Here is a 25,615-nt window from a genome sequence, read left to right on the forward strand (position 1 = left end):
CTAACTTTACAAAATATGACAAAATATGCTTAAAGGTTGCAGTACCTGAACACAATGGGCATGTTGGATCCCCATTTACCCACAGTTTTAGGTTCTGGGGAGTTGGCAACACATCGTATGTAGCCCCTACTGAATATTACCTACAATCTCTGCATGCCTAAGAGCTGCCTCTGCCTCCTGAACTGCCGATCTTGGGTTCCATTTCCTCCCTTTGGTTGGATTTGGGACCACACTCCTAACTACCACGTCCTTGCACCCAGATAACAACAGCTCTGTCCTGACCTTGGTACATTTAGATTCTTCTGTTAAACTATATACTGGCAGCTGAAGTATTCCTTTTCCATACAATGCAACACTACTTAGACACCTAGGAGCACCCAACCACTTCCTAATATAGGAGCTAACCAACCTTTCAATTCTCTCCACAATGGATATTGGAATTTCATAAATTGACAATGGCCACATTAACCTAGGATATAGCCCAAACTGCAAACACCAGAACTTCAACTTTGCTGGAAGTTCTGATTTATCTATTCTATCCAATCCTTCAGCCACATCTTTTCTAAATTTAACCACCTGTTCCTCATCATTCAACTCCTCATTGTACCACCAACCTAAGCTCTTTACTGACTTTTCCCTAATTGTTGGGATTTTCTCATCATTTATGACAAACTTCCTATCACTTAACTTCCCTCTACGTATTGAGATGCTTCTAGACTCATTAGGCTTGATCTTCATGCTGGCTCACTTGATGTTCTTATTTACCTTCTCTAGTAGCCTCTTTGTATATGGCATTGTTGTGGTCTTCAGTGTCATGTCATCCATGTAAGTCCTAACTGGAGGAAGATGCACCTCGTTCTGCTGTCTCTCCCCACCTACCACCCACTTGAAAGCCCTGATGATTACTTCCATCGCCATAGTAAATGCTAATGGAGAAATTGTACACCCTGCCATAATACCTATTTCTAGCCTCTGCCAACCTGTTGTGAAACCTGCTGTACATAGAGACTACCTACAGTAGGAGCCACTCAAAAGTTCCCCTTTCCAGCCGGCTGTCAGCCGGCTGCCTGTCGAATCCCAGCCAAATCCCAGCCAAGTTCCAGCCAGCTGCCAGCCAGCTGCCGTGCTGGCTCTACCCCCCTCCCTCTCCTATTTTAATCCTAAACACGCTCACTCGTTCAGTTGCAGGGTATCGCCATGAGATGACGCCTCTCTCAAAAAAACAGCCTGCAGTCATTCAGTTTATCAAACGTGGAAGCGTATCGTTTCTATAGCAACGACTCTTTTCAGGGGTAACTGTCTGCCTTTCCGAAACCTTGCCTCTTCGAATGTTAACTTCCATTAGTCGGACTGGCGGTCCTTCACCTTTTTATCACAAGTCCCACCATTACGAAAATTCCTGCCTTTATTATTCAAAATGTCGGCCCTTCCTCTTTTTTCTAAAGGATCCACCATTCTGAAGTTTGGATATTGTGGAATATGGCACAGCTACAGTGCTGCAGTGCAGACATTTCAGTCGCACACTGCACGTCAGCAGCGGGCAGCAGTATAGAACTGGGCTTTTACTGATGCACTTTCTGAAGGCTATTTACTTGATTAGACTTCTATTTTCGTTAGGATATTATTTTTTTCGTTATTGTATAATTTTAGTTTTCAGTTAATCAGTGAGATCACATCTTCAAAAAATGTCTGAAAGAAAAATAACCGAAAAGGTGTAATACTGAAGATTTCGTTTGTTTTTGAATTTGGAAACCTGTTTTGTTGACCTTTTTGTAATAAATTACGGAGCCCGGCAGTGGCCGTGAGAGGAACAAATATACATCGTGCGCACGTTTTAATTAATTTGAATCCTCATTCAGTCATTCAGTCATTCACTCTGGTCTTGCTGCTTTGCATGGAATTGTTGTCAGCAAAAGGCAATTCACAAGGATATTGAGAGTTTTAGAGGATATTTTGTGTGTAAAACTGTGTGTAATATCTTATATTATTTATGTTCTTGTGAAGAAACCCCACTGGCTCTGCTGCGCCTTCCCAGTTGAATTACGCACGGCACAGGCGCTCGGATGCGCGTAAAAAACCCATGAATGAAGCAGAAGTCCTGTCCTTGTGTCCTGTGCACTGATGTCTAACGTTTAACATTTGTTGAGCCGTCATCACGTTTAATTCTCACAGCTCTGACAGCCGAAATACACCGGGTACCAGCGCTACACGGCAGTCGGTGGAGTGTTGCGGGTTTTTTTTTTTGGAAAACTTTTTAACTTTTTAATTTCAACTGAGGGTGCAAAAATAATAAATTGATGGTAGCCTACTGCATGCTTTTGCACACTCGCAGAACCGTGGAGCTATTCCTCCAACAAATTGGTGAGGTGATCCTCTTTCTTCCTTTCTTTTCTCTCTTCTCTCTGTCCAAAACTGTCATTGCGCCCCACGTGACCAGCTGACTTTGCTACGAGCTGATTGGCAGTTGAAAGAGGCGACTTGCCTTATGATCTAAAACCAGCCACTGGCGACTGCATGAAAGGCATCTGTCAATAAGTCTCTTCAGTGTCTTGAATAGAATCTTGTACAGTAGCCTAACTGTATAGATCTGGTCAATACACAGTAGGCCCTACCTTAAGACTTTACTTGTAGACTGAATAATAAGAGATTATAATCACAACTTTACAGGATTTGACAAGTAGCCGAAGTTTTCACATACATACAAAGACCCCTCTGTTTTGACAGTGGACAGTCTAGTCAAAATAAAAAAAAAAATAAAGCGGCCCGGCGCAGTTGTTTTTGCTATTTTGGGCAAGAGAATAAAAACAATTATTAAAGGGGATGCTGAGCAGTAAGATCCGTTGTGTAATTAAAAGGGATAATGCACATTCAGCCACACATTATGCTAACAGGCAGGGTCCCCTCTGGTTTACACGTATTGAATGTTGTCGGCTCATGTGGGCTACCGGAATGTGCGTGCTGTGAGCTGCCCTTCCCCTCCAATGCCAGTGATTTAGCATAACTATGCCGTACCCTAACCTTTTGTTTGTGTTTGCATACTGGGTTATTTGGAATGCGGGGAGAGAGAGAAGACATTTCTACACTGAGGGCCGAATTCACAAAGAATTAACTGCGGCCGCTGATAGCACCTTGAATTGCACTTCACTTGCACCCGCAGTTTGCTACGTCTTAACATCCTGATTTGCCCCTGATTGCAATTAGCCACATGGAAAAGTATAAATGCTGGCTTTGCGCCAAGAACACCGTGGCAGAACAATGGCAGACTTTGTTTGGCAAAGTACTGAATACTGTATACCCTCATGTAGTGATGTCTGCTGGTGAGTCAGTCTAACAGTGTCAGATGGGTTGAGGCTGTGGATTTGACCAAATTTTACCACTTTATCACTATTCCCTCTCACTTGTAGCTGTTTTTTCGTTATCTTTTGAATTTAATATGAATTATGGAACCGTTTTTGTTCACGATTGTTTCCCCCGTTTCGTAAAATAAATTATTGAAAGTTGCTTTTGAAGTGCATGACAGAAGTGCGTTTTAAGAACAACCGCAGACTGTCACCTGTTCAACGCATCAATATCTTCGGATGCCATTAAAGTAATAATGATTATAATAATAATGTCAAAATATTATTTACAGACTGATTTAACAGACGATCACTGCTGCCACGATCACTGGAAAGTCTGGGTGAGAGGCTTCCACAGAGGAGTGCCCAGTTTGCACCAGCTTTAAACACGTTATTTACTTCACCGAGACAGCACCGAGACACAATCTGCTTGGCAGCGCAGTTAGTGGAGCATTTCACTCTCTGAGTGTGCTTTGTGATTTTGACGGGATCTTTTTGCTCCGTTTTTACCAGTTTAGCGGCCGCAAAAGCCACGCAATCCTTTTGTGAATTCGGCCCTGAGTCTTTTAAGGCTGATGAGCAGCCTTCGTTTTCCTGTCAGATTGCGTGTGACTCGTTCATCCAAACTTGGTCGGGATTTGTAGAGGACATGTATATGCTGCATACTGTAAAACGTGGTTACTATAAATAAATGCATCTCTGTGCAGAGAGGGAAATATGTGCTGCCTGTGTTTGAGCAGGAAGCTACAGTAGAGATGCGCGTCCTGGCTGACGCACGGCTATCTCGCCATGCGGATCATTTCAGATTTATTTTGAGATATCTGATATTGATGCCTCCACCCTCCAATACGGTGGAAGGCATTTACATTAAACAGATTCAAAAGCAACACATCTTTTCAGAAACAGTGATCCGGTGTTATTTTCCTTAAGTGCTTTCAGCTGAAGTCCCTATGCCAAAAAATCTTTACAGTGAGGTCTGTGGATTATCCAGAGTACCAGGGACACTCTTTCTACAAAGACAAATTGCTGGTGAACTTGTTTTTTTTTTAAAGATATTTCTTTGGGTATTTTCAGCCTTTAATGGATAGGACAGACAAGTGTGAGGGGGAAGAGAGAGAGAGGGAGTGACATGCAGCAATGGGCCAGAGGCTGGAGTCGAACCCGGGCCGCTGCGGCAACAGCCTTATTCATGGGGCGCCTGCTCTACCACTAAGCCACCGAAGCCCCATTGCTGGTGAATTTATTAAATAACATTTTTGCCAGCCGTGACGCACCGCGACGCCTGGTATTGTTTTAATAACATGAGTCATCCTCAGACAATACAATACTACTAAAAAGTAAACCAATAATAACAGTAATGAAATAAGCAAAAACAATATTAAAATTATATTGAAATTTTAAAATCTATTTACAGAGTGGAATGGTAGCCTAACAGATAACTTAGATACAATTTATTATTGTTTAGACACTTTATTATTGCTTAGATACTATTTAGCCTATTATTGTATTTACTTTTAGCATGCTCTACTTTTATATCTACTGTAGGCTTTATGTTTTAATTTATTTAATAACGAATTTATTTTATGTCAGGCCTACATCTTAATATTTTATGTCATTTATCATAGTTTAGTTCTTTACTCCAGTGTTTCCTCAGTGGGAGCCGTGTGCGCCGGGGTGGCGGCTGCTGGTTCTGTGGCGCTGGCTTGGGGTCCGCTCTCCCCTGGTGGAGTGGAGGGTAGCCGGGTTGCCGGGGGTGGATGGCTCCATGTGATGGTGTTTCCTCTCTGGTTCTTCCGTGCTCGGCCTTATTTTTTTCTTCTTATTTATTTATTTATTTATTTATTTATTTATCAGTGGCATGTGGATTCAGTTATGGCAGACGGATGGCAATCTGAAATGGAATGAAGCCCACAGACGGCAGACAGCAGCTACAAAACAGTAGTGGAACGCGCCCCATCCGCCCACAACACAATGCTCTTAAAGCCCTACGCTATCTGCTGGCAAAATACATTTATTTTTTTTTATGGCCTTGACATTAACCTGTCATATTGTTGAGTTATCAAGGACACTTCCGTGTTTTTGTGTGTATACAGGAATGTTAAAGATATCATTGAGGAAAACGAGGTTGACGTGATGTTATTGAATCAGGGAATCTGTGTGGACACCACGGGAGAGGATCCTGATTGACTTTACATTGGCATTGTTTCCGTGGTACCGGCACGTAATTTTAACTCATTACGTGCTGCCACCACGGAATGCGGTGTTAAGAGGTCGTGGTCATTTCACGTATTTCTGTGAGATCAGGTTGTTTCACCTTGTGAGTGAGTGAGTGTGTGTGTGTCATCGTGGCAAAGTGTGGTCCACGGCTGCCTTTTACGCACAGAACACACATAACCATTATGCCATGTCTTAGTGGGACTGTCCAGTGATTTCAGGCTTTTAAATTTTCAGGCTCTCAGATCTCAGGCTGTATAGTAACTAATGCCGAAAACTAAGTAGTGAACCAACTGCATGTAGGTGCATGTAGGCAACGCGTCTCCCTGCTCCAGCTGCAGGTAGCTCGTATGGCTCAATGTTATTTATTTCTTGGATCTTCTTCAAATACCTCTGTTTGAATCACGATAACATGGCAAAAAAGTCACACAAAGCACGGTAAATGAGATGGAGTTTAATTACACCGGGGTAGCCTAATTAACGGGAAACACAGGAACAAGTATAGGTTTTGAAAGATAAAAAGAGAGTATCCTTTTGGCTTTTCACATGGTAATATTATTTTAAAAAATATGGGTTGCATACAGTAGTTGTAATTCGACCTAGTCATAAAATGCTACTAGGCTAAATAGTGGCTCCGTGGAGCCATTGACCAGCTGATAAGCTGTCTTTCCCAAATCTGCAGATATTACAGTATTTTGGTGATAATCACTGCTCCTCCCCATGGACAAATGAAGCATTGCAACTGGTTTTCACACAGGTCTCTAGGGGCGTTACAAGTCAGGGCTGCATTTCCTACATCATCGCGGGGGATTAAATTAACTCCATTGAGCAGGCGGCAAGCTTGCACGGATCTGCCACGGACCTGCCAGGGACCTGCCGAGGTTCAGCCATGGAAACAGGGGAACTTTTGAATGGCTCCTACTGTAATACCCTGAAAATATGTGGCCCGCCACGAGAAACCCAGCAACAAGTCGGCCGGCACAAGTCAAAAAAAGAAAGAAAAAAATCGATTTTTTTAAAAAATTAGTGATTTTCGTTTTTTTGCAGAATGTGTAAGTTGAAATCATGAAGAAGCCACTCCATCTTTCAAATAACAGTATTGGTGGCCTTAAAACCATAAACTTTGTGTTTGAATTTGGGTTGTTTTAGAGGAAATGCTCTGATTCTAGTTGGGGGTGCGGCGATAACAACAGTAAATTTGCATACTGGCTTTCTTTGGCTATTCATGTGCTTTTGGTCTTTTTTTCGGCCAATAAACTGAACCACATGGCTACTTATGCAGCCAGCCGCTCCTGCATAAGGAACTGCTACTTCTGGAAGCTGCATGTGTTTTCATCATTGAATGAAGATGGACCAGGAAAAACGCGCTGCCGAAGAGCTAAATCGTGGCTGTTACAGCGCAAACAGCGCTGCTAGCATTCTGCTGAGCCAAAGTCAAACCAGTCATCTGCTCCGCGAGGATTTAAACACTTCGTCAGTATTTCTGGACCTTTTATAACGTCTCTACTCTCCATCATTCTGCTGAGAACCACGGTAACTATACGTGTTTGGCATTTCGGTGAACGTTAACTCGTTTGTTGACGATTAGCAAGCTAGCTTAACCGTTAGATTCTGAGGGAAATATCTGCTCGGTGTTCATTAATTAATTAATCTACTACTTTTAAGATTTTATTTGCCTTAAAGTCTGTATGTTGGCCGGATGGTGGATGGCTGATCTTGTGTCTTTGACTGGCGGATTTTAAGCTTTTTGGGACACCTGTGTGACTGGTGCCGACACAGCCACACCAAACTACTTTAGCGTTTCGCTAACTTTTAGCAATATACTAGTTTTTTCTCCATTCTACAACCGGATCGACCACAACGATACTGCCCGCCTGAGAGGGAAAGACCCTGTGAACACTTCGGCCACCCCAGAACCCATTTTTACACCTTCTGTGCTGTTTTCTGGACACAGGACTGACTGCAGCCGTGGACAGCGGACACCCATTCATCTCAACGGGCCCAGTGCTTGGGCCCGCGCCGGTAAGTCCCGCTTTCTACTGGATCCAAACCACCCTGACCCAAGACCTACGTTTAAAATTCTAACTGTTTAATGTGTGTACTTTGACCGGATGGCCGATCGTGTATACTTGCTCGGTGGATTTTTGAGTTTTAGGGCATTTACTGTGGATTAAACGTATGTACGCACACACAGAGGAACACAAAACACACGTTTGTGTACAGAATAGTACACCCCCAATGATCAACTTTATTCAGGGACTTTTTGTAACAAAAGCATTTCCATTTCAATAAAGTACATTCTGATTCTGATCAGTCCACTAAAGTGCTTAAGGAAAATAACACTACATCAACATTAACTACATTGTTCAAACTACTACAATAGTTTCTGCCCTGCAGGCTAACAGATACCAGATGTCGTGGGGGCTAGACCAGTAGGGGGTAGGGCTTATCTACATGAGATGCAAATGAGCAGCATTGTGTTACCTGGCACCTGAGAATTCAGAATCGTTCAGGCTGGATTTCTCAGTACAGTAGTTTGAGGAGTGCCTGCATTCAAATGGCCACAACTTCTTCAAATATTTTCAGTTTTCCATGTGTTAGACATCGTTGGAAAGCTTAGAAACTACACTTTCAGAATCTGTATATAACTCAAAATGCCTCTCAGGAGACTTGTTCCTGGTTTTTCCATGGCTGGTCACATATGCTTTCACTAAGTTAACAACTACCTGTGGCACTTTGAAGTAGGCTATGTTGTACTGAACCAAACGCATTTGCAAGTTCTAAAAATACTAAATGCAGGTCCCTTTTTTTAATCTTCGCTGCCTGAATCTGGTGCCAGATCATGCTAGTATGCTCTGAACACCCTGCAAAACCTGGTATTCCTGCCTTCTGTGCCATAGTATATATTAAGCTATTCCTTTCTAAGTAGTTAGTAGTAGTTAGTTCAAGAGAGAAATCATCCGGAATTGGCTAAGGTCCACAGACTCCTTCTCCTTAGGAATGAGGACACCCCCTGCCCTACGCCATGCTCTTGGGATAATTTGTTTCTCCCAAACTATTCTTAGCTTTTTCCACAAAAATTTAAGGATATCAGGTGCACTTTTATAAACCTGGGAAGGGACTCCATTAGGCCCTGAGGCCGAAGAAACCTTTGCATGTCTGACCACCTCCTGAACTTCCTTCCACCTAGGTGACCTGACATCCATCTCATGCTCTATCCCTCCTAATGGAGGTATATCCGGTGGAAAACCTACTCTCCTATTCTTTTCTGAATCTGAATATGTATTTCTCAAATATTCTTCAACCTCTAGCCTTGCTGCTTTAAGCTGCCCTCCCTTTTCCTGGCTAAACAATCCTTTAACAAACTTAAAAGGGTCCCTGGAAAAACCTGTCCTTACATATTCCTTCTTCCTCCTCTTTTTCCTGAGACGCTCTGCCCTTCTAAGAGCTGCTAGCCTGCTTCTCAACTCCTCTAGCAACACATTAATTCCCTCCTTTTCTTCTTCTGTAGCCTTTTTCCACTGCTTTCTTAACTGTCTCCTTTCCTTAACTAACTTCTCAATTTCTCTTTGCCGCCTAGACTTACCTGACTGTACCCTCTCACCCCTTTCTTTCGCACCCCAAACCTCTCTGCATGATATGAGTGAATTATATCTCCCATCTTTTCTAACTTTTCTATTGCATTTCCTCTAAGCCTGCTTAAGATTACTGACAAATCCCTGTTAACTATAGCCCATTCTTTACTGTCATTTGCCCTAGGCCATCTAACTCTAAGCTTTTGCTCCATGGTTCTCTCTTTGACTGGCCTGCTAACCTCAGTGTCACCTGCATATGTACGACATCTATTGCACGTCTGTCCGTCCTGGAAGAGGGATCCCTCCTCAGTTGCTCTTCCTGAGGTTTCTACCATTTTTTCCCCTGGGTTTCTTTTGGGGAGTTTTTCCTTATCAGAGGAACAGAGGGATGTCGTATGCTGTAAAGCCCTCTGAGGCACTACCTTACCTTAATACCTTCTCCTCCTCCTCAGTGGCAGTGTTAATGATATCCTGCAAACTGTGGTTTTCTACCTGTTGCTGGACTTCATCTGACTGACTTGACTGACTTCTTAGGAAGTACTGATCAATGCGGCTACTCTGCCCTTTCTTTGCCACACACTTCTTCTTTCCCTGATGAGTTCTGCGGCCTTTTATTGATGTTACTTAATACAATATACCATCTATTAGCACCCAAGCAGCATTTGAACAACATACTCAATTTAGTTTGCACCGAGTTTGTAAGACAGATTAAATAAGTAAAAGATACAGTACAGGCCAAAAGTTTGGACACACCTTCTCATTCAATGCGTTTTATTTATTTTCATGACTATTTACATTGTAGATTCTCACTGAAGGCATCAAAACTATGAATGAACACATGTGGAGTTATGTACTTAACAAAAAAAGGTGAAATAACTGAAAACATGTTTTATATTCTAGTTTCTTCAAAATAGCCACCCTTTGCTCTGATTACTGCTTTGTACACTCTTGGCATTCTCTTGATGAGCTTCAAGAGGTAGTCACCTGAAATGGTTTCCACTTCACAGGTGTGCCTTATCAGGGTTAATTAGTGGAATTTCTTGCTTTATCAATGGGGTTGGGACCATCAGTTGTGTTGTGCAGAAGTCAGGTTAATACACAGCCGACAGCCCTATTGGACAACTGTTAAAATTCATATTATGGCAAGAACCAATCAGCTAACTAAAGAAAAACGAGTGGCCATCATTACTTTAAGAAATGAAGGTCAGTCAGTCCCGAAAATTGCAAAAACTTTAAATGTGTCCCCAAGTGGAGTCGCAAAAACCATCAAGCGCTACAATGAAACTGGCACACATGAGGACCGACCCAGGAAAGGAAGACCAAGAATCACCTCTGCTTCTGAGGATAAGTTCATCCGAGTCACCAGCCTCAGAAATCGCAAGTTAACAGCAGCTCAGATCAGAGACCAGATGAATGCCACACAGAGTTCTAGCAGCAGACCCATCTCTAGAACAACTGTTAAGAGGAGACTGCGCGAATCAGGCCTTCATGGTCAAATAGCTGCTAGGAAACCACTGCTAAGGAGAGGCAACAAGCAGAAGAGATTTGTTTGTGCCAAGAAACACAAGGAATGGACATTAGACCAGTGGAAATCTGTGCTTTGGTCTGATGAGTCCAAATTTGAGATCTTTGGTTCCAACCGCCGTGTCTTTGTGAGACGCAGAAAAGGTGAACGGATGGATTCCACATGCCTGGTTCCCACTGTGAAGCATGGAGGAGGAGGTGTGATGGTGTGGGGGTGTTTTGCTGGTGACACTGTTGGGGATTTATTCAAAATTGAAGGCACACTGAACCAACATGGCTACCACAGCATCCTGCAGCGACATGCCATCCCATCCAGTTTGCGTTTAGTTGGACGATCATTTATTTTTCAACAGGACAATGACCCCAAACACACCTCCAGGCTGTGTAAGGGCTATTTGACCAAGAAGGAGAGTGATGGAGTGCTGCGGCAGATGACCTGGCCTCCACAGTCACCGGACCTGAACCCAATCCAGATGGTTTGGGGTGAGCTGGACCGCAGAGTGAAGGCAAAGGGGCCAACAAGTGCTAAACACCTCTGGGAACTCCTTCAAGACTGTTGGAAAACCATTTCAGGTGACTACCTCTTGAAGCTCATCGAGAGAATGCCAAGAGTGTGCAAAGCAGTAATCAGAGCAAAGGGTGGCTATTTTGAAGGAACTAGAATATAAAACATGTTTTCAGTTATTTCACCTTTTTTTGTTGAGTACATAACTCCACATGTGTTCATTCATAGTTTTGATGCCTTCAGTGAGAATCTACAATGTAAATAGTCATGAAAATAAAGAAAACGCATTGAATGAGAAGGTGTGTCCAAACTTTTGGCCTGTACTGTACATAAAAAGAAGTAACCACTATAACGTTTTCACTAGCCACAATGCTGTTTTCCGATGTTGTGGCGGACTGTCTGTGACATTAAATGTGAAACGATGACTTTAGTAGTTTTTTTTAAAGCTTTTGTATAGTTTTCATGTCACTGTCTTTATAGTGTAAAGACCTCAACTGAGGTGTCAATCAAATGGTCAGGAGTTCGCCACAACTTGGATATCAAGGAGTCCGCATATTTAAATGCAAATGAACGTTTGAAATGGTGCATGACAATTGGTAAATATTTATGGATGTAATAATGTGTTGGGACTAAATATTTTGCTGGATTTAGATTGTCTGGACCTTGAGTGTTTAAGGACTGCATGAGCAGTGTTAATGTTGACATAATATCAATCTGTGGTTTAAAATAACACTTCATTGGTGAGTTTATGACTGTATTATTAACATTATTATTATTATTATTATTATTATTATGATTATTATTATTATTTGTCTTACAGAAGCTTTTATTGAACCTGTTGTGGTGATTATGTTTTAAAATGGCATCATCAAATATGTAGCAAATTGTTCATGTTTAAAAAAACAAAACAAAAAAAAAACCACTGACCTCGCTTTATTCATGAATGAGTTTAAAATGAATAACCTGAGGATGCCCAACTGGCCACAACAAAGAGTAATTGACCCATAACTCAAAACCTGCCTCAGGGATCACTCTTGCACACAGCAAGAGGACAGATCAACAGTTCAAGATAATAAATTTACAGTAATCCATAAAACAAAATGATACATAAAGAGAGACAAAGACAGAGAGAGAGAGAGGTCCCCTGGCAGACTAGGCCTAAGTCAGCCTAACTAGGGGCTGATTCAAGGCAAGCCTGAGCCCCAGACTATGTCTGCCTCCCGGACCGAAACAGGAAGATGGTTCCACAGAAGAGGAGACTGATCGCTAAAGGCTCTGGCTCCCGTTCTACTTTTGGAGACTTTAGGAACAACAAGTAACCCTGCATTCTTAGAGCACAATGTTCTGGTGGGATAATATGGCACTATGAGCTCTCTAAGATATGAGGGAGCCTGACTGTTTAGAGCTTTGTAAGTCAGGAGAAGGTTTTTAAATCAATTCTGGATTTTACAGGGATCTCTTTTCTCTAGAGGCCAGAGCATTGCTATCCAGAGAAACTATATCTTCAGACAGAGGGTTTCTGAGGTGTTTGGGGCCTAGAACAATAACATTAATAATAATTGTCTGAATTTAACATAAGGAAATTGGAGCTCATCCAGGTTTTTTGTCTTTAAGGCATGTTTGAAATGTAGTTAATTGATCTGCTTCTTCTGGCTTTATCGATTAATACAGTTGTGTATCATCCGCGTAACTATGTAAATATACAGAGAGATTTCTAATGATGTTACCTAAGGGAAGCATACATAAAGTGAATAGAATTAGTCTGGGCACAGAACCTTGTGGAACGAAATAAACTTTTGTATGCAAAGATGATTCATCACGAACATGAATGAACTGAAATCAATCAGATAAATAGGATTAAAACCAGCTTAGTGCAGAACCTTTAAGGCCAATTAAATGATGGTCAGTTGTGTCAAATGCGGCAGTAAGATCTAATAAAACAAGAACAGAGACAAGTCTTTTGTCTTAAGCAATCAGAAGATCATTTGTCATTTTTACTAGTGCTGTCTCTGTCCTATGATGGACTCCAAATCCTGACTGGAATTTCTCAAATTATTGTCATGGAAAAAGTCACATAGCTGGTTTTCGACTACTTTCTCAAAGATCTTTGAAAGAAAGGGAAGATTAGATATGGATATATAGTTAGCTAACACCTCTGGATCCATGGTGGGCTTTTTTAGTAGAGGTTTAATTGCAGCGACTTTAAAGGACTGTGGTATATTGCCTGTTAATAAAGACATATTGATAATGTCTAATATAGAAGTGTTAACTAAAGGTAAGACTTCTTTCAGGACCCTGGTTGGAAAGGGGTCTAAGAGACACGTTGATGATTTAGATGAGGAAATCACTGAGGTAAGTTGTTAAAGGGTAATCTGAGAGAAGCAATCCAAATACATATGAGGTCTTAAAGCTGTGTTTAAATTCCCTGTGTTTGAAGGCAGATTGGTATTGTGTGTATGAATTTTGACTCTAATTGTTAGAATTTTGTCATTAAAGCTGCTCATAAAATCATTACTGTTGAGGGCTAAAGGAATAAAAGGCTCAATAGAGCTGTGACTCTCTGTCAGCCTGGCTACAGTGCTGAAAAGAAACCTGGGGTTGTTATTTATTTATTTTTATTCATTTTCTTCTATTAATGCTGAGTAATAGTTTGCTCTGGTATTGTGATGGGCCCTCCTATACATATACATAGTTTAAGACTGTATTCCTAGACTTAACGAGATTCTTCCAGCTTGGTTAAATGCAAATTCCTTTTAGATTTTCACGATATTTGTTTGGTTTTGGGAGTTGTACTAAGGAGCAAACTTTCTTTGTTTCATTAACTTCTTTTTAAGACGTGCTACAGAGTTGAGTGTTGTTTGCAGCAACCCTGCAGCACTATCAACAAGATAATCAATTTGGGAGAGGTTAAAGTCAGCTAAGGAAACCTCTGTACAGTGGGACATAGTATTAAATTTTGCTACAGCACTATCCGATAAACATCTAGTATAGTAGCATTTGCTGAGTAATAGAGTAATAAGAAATCAAGAGTTAAAAAATGGCTTGATAAAGAGGGATTCTGCGGAAAGACTATTAAGTTTTCAATTTCAATTCCATATGTCAGAACAACATTGAGCGTGTGGTTAAAACAGTGAGTAGGTTTATGTACACTCTGACTGAAGCCAGTGGAGTCAAATAATAAGATAAACGCAGTAGCAGGGCAGTCATTGTCAACATCAACATGAATATTAAAATCACCTACAATAAAAACTTTATCTGATTTAAGAACTAAAGTAAATAAAAACTCTGAAAATTCAGAATACGGGCCATGAGCATGGTATACTATGACAAATAGAAATGACTGTGAGGTTCTCCAGGTTGGATGTAAAAGACCTAAAGACAAGGCTTTTAAAAAAATAAATTAAAAAATTAAAAAATAAAATAATAAATTAGTTTAGGTTTAGGGTTGGTTAATAGAGTAAAGTCAAAAATCACTGCAACTCCCCCTCCTTGGCCGCTGCCTGGAGGAATGTGGGTATTATTATGACTGGGAGGAGTGGATTCGTTTAGACTAACATTCATCATGACACAGCCAGGTTTCAGTGAGACAGAGTAAATCAATATGATTATCTGATATTAATCAATTCACTTACACTGCTTTTGATGATAGAGACCTGATATTTAACACTCCACATTTAATTCTCCTATTTTGCTTTTCTGTCACAAAAGAGTGGTGTTATTCTTTATTAAGTTTTTTTGTACAACTCCTCTTTTTTTAATTTTAGATTTAAATAATTTAGATGGTTATAACATCATGGGTGGGTAACTGCACTAGAAGCTCAGAGAAGCGTTTAAGACTGCGACTCTGATTCCTGGTCTCAACTCCGGGTTGTCAAGATTTTTAATCACTAATACACTTTGCCGGGTTTCTAGAGATGAGAGCAGCTCCATCCAAAGTGGGATGCATGCTGTCTCTCCCAATCAAACCAGGTTTTCCCCAGAAAGTTTGCCAATTATCTACAAAGCCCACGTTGTTTGTTTGACACCACCTGGACAGCCAACGATTAAATGATGACATATGGAAACATCTCATCAGTGGTCAGATTTGGGAGGGGTCCAGATAAAACTATGGAGTCCAACATGGTTTTTGCATATGTGCACACTGACGCAACATTAATTTTTGTGACCTCTGATTGGCGTAACCCAGTGTCATTACCGCCAAAATGAATAACAATCCTACTGAATCTTTGTTTATCCTCAGCCAGTAGTTTTAAATTTGACTCAATGTTGTCTGCTCTGGCCCCAGAGATACATATGACTATGGTCGATAGTGTTGCTAACTTGATGTTCTCAGAATAGAGCTGCCAGTGACCAGAGTTTTCTCCTCAGTGGGTGTGTCACTGAGTGGGGAAAAAATCGTTAGGAACCTGAACAGGCTGGTGGTGGACTGTGGGCTTCAACTTATTAGGCTACTATGCTTCTCTCGAACAGTCACCCAGCCTTCCAGCTGCACCGTGGTTGCTGGAGGACCGCTAGCAGAAGCTATGCTGTGTGGCTCCACGCTGGCTACAGGGGACTGGCTAACTACTGCAGCTACTGAATGATGTTCCATGGTGCAGAGCCATGCTTCCAATTTACTAAGCCCCACCTCCAATGCAGTAAATACACTACACTTATTACATGTAGCCTACTACTATCGCTAAAGGAGGCAGATGAATAACTAAACATCCCACACACCGAGCAAGAGAGAACAGGAGAAGGAGAAGCTATTGCTAAGTGCCAAGCTAACATAGCTAACAAGGCTAATAGCATGTAAACAACAGCTGGAATAAGCAAGAATGTCACTGAAAGAAGAAGACAGCTATGAGTGCTTAAACAGAACTGGTGTGGGTTTAAACGTGCAGTAGATATTTAGCAGGTGAAATGGTTGAATATCAGAAAATTAGCTGGTATGAACTAGCTAGAGCAGCGCAAAGACACTATCACAGAAGCACCTGAAATGACACAACACGCTAACCACAGTACGTCAGCACGTCAAGGAGTCAGTCCATTAGCAAAATCATGAGCAAATCATCTGTAGACTCCAATGATCTCAACAGTAACCACCAAATTGTACCTTTCAGTACACTGATGTGGATTTTATGGCCACAGAGAATACAACATTCTGAGTGAGGTTAAACAATATTTTCACATAACATAACCTTTTGAATTAATTATATATTTTCTGCCTTTGCTTTTTGTCTCTGCAGAATGCAGGGGACGTTGAGAGCACCTTAACTTCTCTCAGTGTCCTGGATGAACTTCTGTCTGCTGGTGAGCTCAGATCAGCTTTTGACTACTTAAACATATTTGATATAGCAATATCATGTAAGGGACTAACAATTATATCCAGCAGTAAACAAAAGGATAGTGTAAAACCTGGTAGTTGGACAAAGAACAGAGGAGGGGAGCAGTTTGGATGCAGGAAAGTGATACATTTAATCTGCTCAAGCAACTGGGTTGCAATGAGTTTCAAACTTCTCAAATTTCTCACTATGTCCAAATGTTGTAAATATTGTTACTGGAAGGTTACAGTCATAATGAGTGAAATAATATTTGATATCATCGTTTAGAACTTTATCCTGGTTGTGCTGTTATTTATAATAACTTCACTATTTAAAAGTTTACAGCTTAGTAGAAGTATCTGGACGGTAATCAATGTGAATGAATGCTTTGTCCCATCCACTCCTGTTGTGTAATCAGCTGTTATATTGATGTTTTTTTTTGGTTCTTCAATTACATCTATTTTAACAGAGAATAAACAAACAAACAAACAAACAAAAAAACAGTAGAATTCTGATGCTAGATGTATTACCTACATGTGAAACAGTTTGGGCCCCGAAAGAAAGCAGAATTCAATGATTCAAAATTCCATTTAGTCGATGTCCTCATAGTAATGCATGACAGGAACCAATAATGTTGGAACTTTAGTTTTACCTGAGGAGAGTAGAACAAATGACCCTCCATCATTACTAAGCCACAAAGGTTCACATGGGCTCTAATTATTGAGTTAATCCATTTTTCTTTGAGCCCTCTGCAGTCTGGCAGTTAACAGTAGTTTTAGCTGAGTAACTCTGATGCAAAATATTTGCAGGCAAGTATTTCGCTTCTTTTGTTTTAATTATTTGTCACACCCATGGAGTGTAAAGCCCGTTTCAGTATTATACTGAAGCGAATAAAAACTATAGACTGAAACTAAAAAAATAATTAAGCAATGAAGACTATAATGAGCAATGCCACTCTGGAAATTAAATGAAACTAAACTGAACTGAAAACAAAATTAAAAAAATAGATAAAAATAAAAACTAAGGACAAATACAAAACTATCATAACTCTGCAGTCTGTTTCTGTTTTTATCCGAACAACAACTTTTACATCTCAGAAAACAGCATTTTTTGTCCTCTGGCATTTTTGAAGTCCTGGTCCCCCACCTCAAGTATTTCTATGTGAAAAAAATCTACATAAAAGATGGTGGCTGGAAACACAGTTCATGGCATAATTTGTGTTTCTACCTCAAGACACTGAAAATAAAAATGAGTCTTAAGCACTGATTTTCAGATTCAAAGGTGTTTAAAGGCATGTACTCCTTTAACCCTCCGGTCCCCCTCGGACAGAAAACGTCCTTTTTAAGTGATTTTTCAGTTTTTATTTTTTGATAACTTTGGCTGTGTTCATGCATATAGCATGACATTTGGTCAGAAACTTTATTTTTGGTGATATTTTGAAATTTTAAAGCTGCTCCTAAATCAGGCCTAAAATACACAAATGGCAACCTTGTACGACATCTCGCCCTCTCAGATGAAAACCGTCCCCATTGTAACCCATTAAAACGACATTTTTTGATTCCCCTTCAATTTACATAAAAAACGTCATTTTTTTCTGTCTCTGGCAGTCAGGTTGGTTAGAGAGACCTAAAAAACAGATGGGGTCAATTTCCATTTTTGGGGCCCTGCTGTCTTTTCAATACAATTCCTGGTTTGGCCACTTGAAGCACTATAGGCCCCTAACAGGGAGGGCAAATGCAGAGTAGATCAAAAAATGGTCTTGCTGTGCTCATAAAGATGTGACAGTGTGGTCTGTATAAAAATATTGCAATATTAGTTTGTGTGTGTGTGTGTGTACATGGACTCAAAATACACAATGTCAAATCCCTATGTGAAAATATAGCTAAATGTAAAACCATAAATTCCGTATTTGTTCATCACATCCTCAGAAACATGAATTTGATGATATTAGTCATGCATTACAGAGTTAGGGGATCAAAATGGAAGTTTTTACTAAAATCCAGCTGAATCATACATTTTCTCCTGCTTCCCCAGTAGAGCAAACACACACTAAATAATAAGTAGTAAAATTTCCTGTATGCTAGGTTAGTGTTGATATGGATGTCTGTGTGTGTGTGTGTGCATGTGTGTAATTGTGTAGCTAAAAACTGCAAATTATGAGCAGCAGGTTGCTGCAAGGTTACATTACTGTTTTCGCTCTCTCTCTCTCTCTCTCTCTCTCTCTCTCTCTTTCTCTCATACACACACACACACACACACACACACACACACACACAATGAATATTTGGTATGTATAATCCAAGTAGGAGTTGGTTAAAAGATTTAAGCAAAAAAAGTAGAAAAAAATATTAATATTTAATATTTTTATGGTTCTTTTTCAACAAGGACGAAAAACGTCCCGAAGGGGAAAGGTGTCAGTGTTTTACAAGGGGGACCAGAGGGTTAAAATTGAAACTGCACAAAAAAATAATAATGCATCAAAATTGGTGTGTTTATTAATCATTCACATATCCCAGACTGTGATAATTAGAAAAAAAATCCATCCAACATTTATTATATAGAAAGTTATTCATAATTCTTTTTTTTTCATAAAAGTAACAGTGACTTCATGTAAAGAAAATGGCATATAAAGGGTTAAAAATCCTCAAAATGAATGAATATTTGATGTGTATAATCTGAGTAGGAGTTGGTTAAAAGATTTAAGCAAAAAAAAAAAAAAGTAGAAAAAAATATTAATATTTAATATTTTTAGGGTTGTTTTTCAACAAGGACAAAAAGCGTCCCGGAGGGGACAGGTGTGATTTTTTACAAGGGGGACCGGAGGGTTAAATATAGTATTAGTACCAGGGCAAACACTCCAATACATCAGACTCCTGAGCAAGTCTGCCTCTCCATCCTTCCCCTTCAATCAAACAGTTTTTCTCTGTATAACCAAGCACTACTTTTGTTTCTGTGGAACCCCTTCCAGCAGAGGAAACACCATTATCCAGTCAACCCTCTCTTTCTGTTTAGGTACAGATCGTCGTATCCACTATATGATCAGTAAAGGTGGCAGTGAATCCTTGCTTACTGCACTGGTCAACACTGGGCGCAGTTTCAGTCCCAACTACACCATCTTGCTGCCACTGCTGCACCTGCTGGCTAAAGTTGGACACAGAGGTGAGTGTGGATGAAAAGATGAATTATAAAGATCTCATGATGATAAATAAAAACTCAAATGTTTGACAATTCAACAAAACCTCAGACACACCACAACTTAATTAGGGACCTCGGTCAAAGGACTAAGTCCCTCTTGTTTCTGGTGCGTTTATTATTATTAGGGACCTCGGCTGAAGGACGAAGTCCCTCTTGTTTCTGGTATGTTTATTAGGGACCTCGGCTGAAGTGCGAGGACCCTCTTGTTTTTGGTGCGTTCATTATTAGGGCCCGAGCTACAACGAAGTTGTCCATGAGGACCCTATTGTAATCGCGCTGTTTATTATTATTTATTATTATTAGTGGTCCAAGCCCGCGGGGCTTGGGGAAGGCGTATGCAAACAGATGCGTTTCCCAGGACCAGCGGTGCTGGGAACCCTATTGTAATGTTCAGATTTTTATTAGGGCCCGAGCGACAACGAAGTCGTCCAAGGACCCTATTGAAATCGCGCTGTTTATTATTAGGGCCCGAGCACCTACTGGTGCGAGGACCCTATTGAAATGCAAGGATTTCTTCTTCTTCTTCTTCTTCTTCTTCTTCCAAATGAATTGCCTTTTTGGGAGGCTTAACATACCTGAAAACTCATGAAACTTTGCACATATATCAGGACTGGTAAAATATTTGATATTTTAAGGGTTTCGTGCACGGGTTCCAAAAAAATGGCTCAGTAGTGCCCCCTACAAAAGTTTGAGGAAACAGCCCCTGAAGCTAGTTTAACCTACGTACATGTACGAAACTTGGCAGGCTTATGTAACGCTCAGAGACGTACAAAAAAGCCTCTTGGAGGCATGCTCTAAACCCAACAGGAAGTCAGCCATTTTGAATTTACTGTGTAATTTTGGTGCATTTTTGGCCATTTCCAGGGGTCCTAAATGAACGTACTCATCCTAGCGATTTCATCCAATCGACTTCAACCCTTGGTCTGTCCCACCCCAAGACTTTGAAGATGAAAAGTTATCAAAATGCTTGAGTTTTCGTCAATGCGTGTGACCGTGGGATGACGTCAAAGTTAGGGGTCTCGCCACTAAACAGAAAGTAGTTTATAACTCCAGCATACATGGTCCGATTTTGGCCAAACTTCACAGGATTGAACATATCTACATGTCAATAATCAGAGATAAATATAGCGCCCCCTACTGGCAACAGGAAATGTCATGTTTTAGTCTTTAATGTATATCTCCTACAGAATTGACCAGATCCACCTCAAGCTTTGTGAAAAAAAGCCATAAAACGCTGATGACGCTTTATTGTGGAAACTATGAGTTTTCGTTGAAGGGTGTGGCCATGGCGTGGCGGCAAACTTTGATGTTTCGCCGTGATGATAAACGTTGCTGTAACTTGACTCCACGTGGGAATATCTTGCCAAAACTTCACACATATGATGACAGTCCAACCCTGAACACATCTACAGAGGAATTTTGAATCACCGCCATAGCGCCACCTACTGGCAACAGAAAGTTACTTTATACATTCTTTGATGTCCCTCTTCTAGCAGGTTAATCAGACCCACCTCAAACTTGCTGGTCTAAGTCCTTAGACCTTGATGATACTTAAAAATGAAGCTTTTGAGTTTTCATCAAACGCTGTCACCGTGGCGCTGCCTTGTTTGCCATCAAACATGATGTTGTTTTGAAGGAATAAGGGATGCTTGAAAACTCTCCAGACGTGGCATACACATCACAGGTCTCAAGTCCTGCTGTCTGATGTAATTTTTGTGCGTTGATACACCAAGATGGCTCAACAGCGCCCCCTAGAACATTTCAATTAAGCAGCAACTGAAGCTGGTTTGACCTGCATGTATGAAACTTGGTAGGCACCTGTAACACTCTATCATGTACAAAAAAGCCTCTTGGAGTCATGCTCCAAACCCAACAGGAAGTCCACCATTTTGAATTTACATGTGCCACTTTTGTGCATTTTTGCCTATTTCCAGGGCTTGTAAATTAATGAACTTGTCCTACAGATTTAATCAGATTGGCTCCAAACTTGGTGTATGTAAGCGTGACTATGTTGTGACCAAAAGTTATCACAGGATTTGCCCAGTGTTGAATGGCGCGCCCGCTGCCGAGCGTTGAATCTTGAGGTCTCGCCATGAAAAACGAAATTGCTGTAGCTTTGGCATAAATGGTCCAATCTCCACCAAGCTTCACATGATTCGTATTAGTCCCGCCCTGAACACATTTTCATTACCATATTTCCTGATAATTATAGCGCCAGCTAGTGTCAAAAGGAAGTACTTCTTATCAGACACTTATGTTTGGATTAACCTGAAATTTCAATGCTGTGGTCTATATTTGATTTTCACAAACATGACATATCATTAGTGTCTACGTGTGCTGCAGAGGGTTTAATTTTGATGTCTTGCCATGAAACAGGAAATTGCCATAACTTTGGAGAAAATGGTCCGATCTCCATCAAAGTTCAGATGATTCATATTAGTCCTTCCCTGAAAACATTTATTTGACCGTATTTCCTGATACTCATATACCACCTTGTGGCAACAGGAAGTAGGCCTCAATTAAACACTTATCTTTTGATTTATCTGCAAGTTAAATGCTGTGGTGTATATTTGATGTATAAAAGCATGATCTATAATAGTGTGCTCTCCAACTCCCTCTCGTGGAAAGAGGAAGTGATCCAGTGACCTTCTGATTGCTTCAGACAAAGGACTCGTCTCTGTACTCGTTTTATTAGATCTTAGTGTGGCGTTTGACACAATTGACCATCAAATTCTGCTACAGAGACTGGAACACTTAATTGGCCGAAAAGGTTCTGCAATAAGCTGGTTTAAATCTTATTTATCTGATCTTTTTCAGTTTGTTCACGTTCATAATGAATCATCCTTACGTACTAAAGTTTGTTTTGGAGTTCCGCAAGGTTCTGTGCTCGAACCAATCCTATTTACTCTATATATGCTTCCTTTAGGTAACATCATTAGAAATCGCTCTGTAAATTTCCATTGTTATGCGGATGATACACAGTTGTATTTATCTATGAAGCCAGAAGAAACTAATCAATTAACTAAACTTCATAATTGCCTTATAGACATGAAAACCTGGATGAGCACCAATTTCCTGATGTTAAATTCAGACAAAACTGAAGTTATTGTTCTTGGCCCCAAACAACTCAGAGACTCTTTATCTGATGACATAGTTTCTCTAGATGGCATTGCTCTGGCCTCTAGCACTACTGTAAGAAACCTCGGAGTAAAATTTGATCAAGATTTGTCTTTTAATTCTCATTTAAAATAAACCTCACGGACTGCGTTTTTTCATCTGCGTAATATTGCGAAAATTAGGCCTATCCTGACCCGAAAAGATGCAGAAAAATTGGTCCACGCTTTTGTTACCTCTAGGCTGGATTACTGTAACTCTCTATTATCAGGTAGCTCTAGTAAGTCCTTAAAAACTCTCCAGCTAATTCAGAATGCAGCAGCACGTGTACTAACGGGAACTAAGAAACAAGATCATATTTCTCCTGATTTAGCTTCTCTGCACTGGCTCCCTGTAAAATCCAGAACTGAATTTAAAATCCTACTGTTAACTTATAAAGCTCTAAATGGTCAAGCTCCGTCATATCTTAGAGAGCTCATATTGCCATATTATCCCACCAGAACATTGCGCTCGGAGAATGCAAGGTTATTCGTGGTCTCTAAAGTCTCCAAAAGTAGATCAGGAGCCAGAGCCTTCAGCTATCAGGCTCCTCTCCTGTGGAATCATCTTCCTGTTGCGGCAGACACGTCTCCACATTTAAGACTAGACTTAAGACTTTCCTCTTTGATGAAGCTTATATTTAGGGCTGGCTCAGGGCCCGAGCGACGATGAAGGCGTCCGAGGACCCTATTGAAATCTCGCTGTTTATTATTATTAGGGCCTGAGCAACAACAAAGTCATCCAAGGACCCTATTGAAATTGTGCTATTTATTATCATTATGATTATTATTAGGGCCCGAGCGACAAAGAAGTCGTCCGCGGAGGACCCTGTTGAAATCGCGTTGTTTATTATTAGGGCCCGAACGATGACGAAGTCGTCCGCGGAGGAACCTATTGAAATTGTGCTGTTTATTTTTATTATTAGGGCCCGAGCAACAACGAAGTCGTCCGCGGAGGACCCTATTGAAATCGCGCTGTTTATTATTAGGGCCTGAGCGATGACGAAGTCGTCCGTGAGGACCCTATTGTAATTGCGCTGTTTATTAGGGCCCGAGCGACGACAAAGTCGTCCGTCAGGACCCTATTGTAATCGTGCTGTTTATCATTATTATTAGGGCCCGAGCAACAACGAAGTCGTCCGCGGAGGACCCTATTGAAATCGCGCTGTTTATTATTATTATTAGGGCCCGAGCGACAATGAAGTCGTCCGTGGAGGACCCTATTGAAATCGCGCTGTTTATTATCAGGGCCCGAGCGATGACGAAGTCGTCCGTGAGGACCCTATTGTAATCGTGCTGTTTATTATTATTATTAGGGCCTGAGCGACGACGAAGTCGTCCGCGACGGACCCTATTGAAATCGTGCTATTTATCGTTATTATTATTATTATTATTATTATTATTATTGTACCAACATTTCGTGTCCCAATTTCGCCCCTTTCCCAAATTTCAAAATGCTTCTAACTTTCCACATTCGTCCGGCCGGAACCCAAATTCGATATTTTTGGGTGGTTGCACATGGTCGTCGCGAAATGCTGAAATAGCGCCCCCTACAAATTTTCAAAATACCCTCCCCATTGGGGTTTATTTGTCGTAGGCAAACAAAATTTGGTACACACATGTATCATACGGAGACGCACAAAAAAGTCTCTTGACATCATGGTAAAATCCCAACAGGAAGTCGGCCATTTTGTTTTGAATTTTTTTGTTACAACAATTTCCACAACTTAAATTTGAACTGCTCCTAGGGATTTTGTCCGATCAACTTCAAATTGGCTACAGATCATCCTGAGAACATGCTGATCAAAACTTATTAAAAGCTTTTCCCTATGTTAAGGTGCGTGGCCGCTAGGGCGTGACAAATTTTGGCGACTTTTCGTTTTCTTGCCATCGAATTTCGAATGGCTCTCCCGCCCATATACTTGATCTCAGCAGCTTCAAACTTGCTGGACATGATGATGGCTCCGCCCCGAACTCCCCGATATGTTAATATCCCACCTTACTCATAGCGCCCCCTGGTAGTAACAGGAAGTGACCAGTTTTTACTTTAACATGTACTAATGCCACAAACTTGACCACATCAACATCATTCCACTTCTAATGCATGCAGAACAAGTTGGTGAAGCTACCTTGTGAACGCTGTGAAGCTACGTCTAATGGTGTCCATGTGGTAGCATGGCAACTATCGAACCCTCGCTACTAAATACGTTTGGCTTTTTGATGGCTTCAGCGACCTCATCTCCTCATGAAAATTGTTACACAGGTCAAGAATGGCAAGCTCTTGCATCTGATAGGAGCATCGCCCATGGGGGGGACAAAATGCCTCTATAGCTCCCCCTTGAAATTTTCAAAAACACCTCCCCATAGGGTTTTTTTGGAGTTGGAACATGAAAATTGGTACACATGTGTATGTTGTCCAGATGCATAAAAAAGTTTCTGGCACCAATGGTCTACTCCAAACAGGAAGTTGGCCATTTTGATTTTGACTTGTCATTTTGGCATGATTTCCACATGTTGTATTTTCACGAACTCGTCCTAGGGATTTGATCCAATCGACTTCAAATTTTTTTTACAGATCATCCAGAGACCATGCTGATCAAATGCTGTGCTCTGCATGTCTGTAGGTCAAAGGGCGTGGCTGCTATGGCACTGCCATTTTGATCCATCGCCATGCATATTCAAGCAGCTCTCTCTCCCACATAATTCATCCAAACTGCTTCAAAATTTCTGTACATGATAAGAGCCCCGCCCTCAATGCCTCCATATGCTCGTAGGCAATTTTGCTCATGGCGCCCCCTTGTGGAAACAG

At 40.9% G+C, this 25,615-nt stretch overlaps 1 protein-coding gene across 2 annotated transcripts in view; it reads left to right on the top strand.

The window, feature by feature from the left end:
* Positions 1–25,615, top strand: part of agbl1 (AGBL carboxypeptidase 1) — a 746,393-nt gene that overhangs the window by 64,435 nt on the left and 656,343 nt on the right. For both annotated transcript variants that reach the window (XM_078168290.1, XM_078168291.1), the window contains exons 3-4: positions 16,385–16,448; positions 19,472–19,618. In XM_078168290.1, coding sequence (XP_078024416.1) covers positions 16,385–16,448; positions 19,472–19,618 — 211 coding nt within the window. The remainder of the gene's footprint in view (positions 1–16,384; positions 16,449–19,471; positions 19,619–25,615) is intronic.

This window comes from Epinephelus lanceolatus, chromosome 5 (genome assembly GCF_041903045.1).
Source record: "Epinephelus lanceolatus isolate andai-2023 chromosome 5, ASM4190304v1, whole genome shotgun sequence".
NCBI lineage: Eukaryota > Metazoa > Chordata > Actinopteri > Perciformes > Serranidae > Epinephelus > Epinephelus lanceolatus.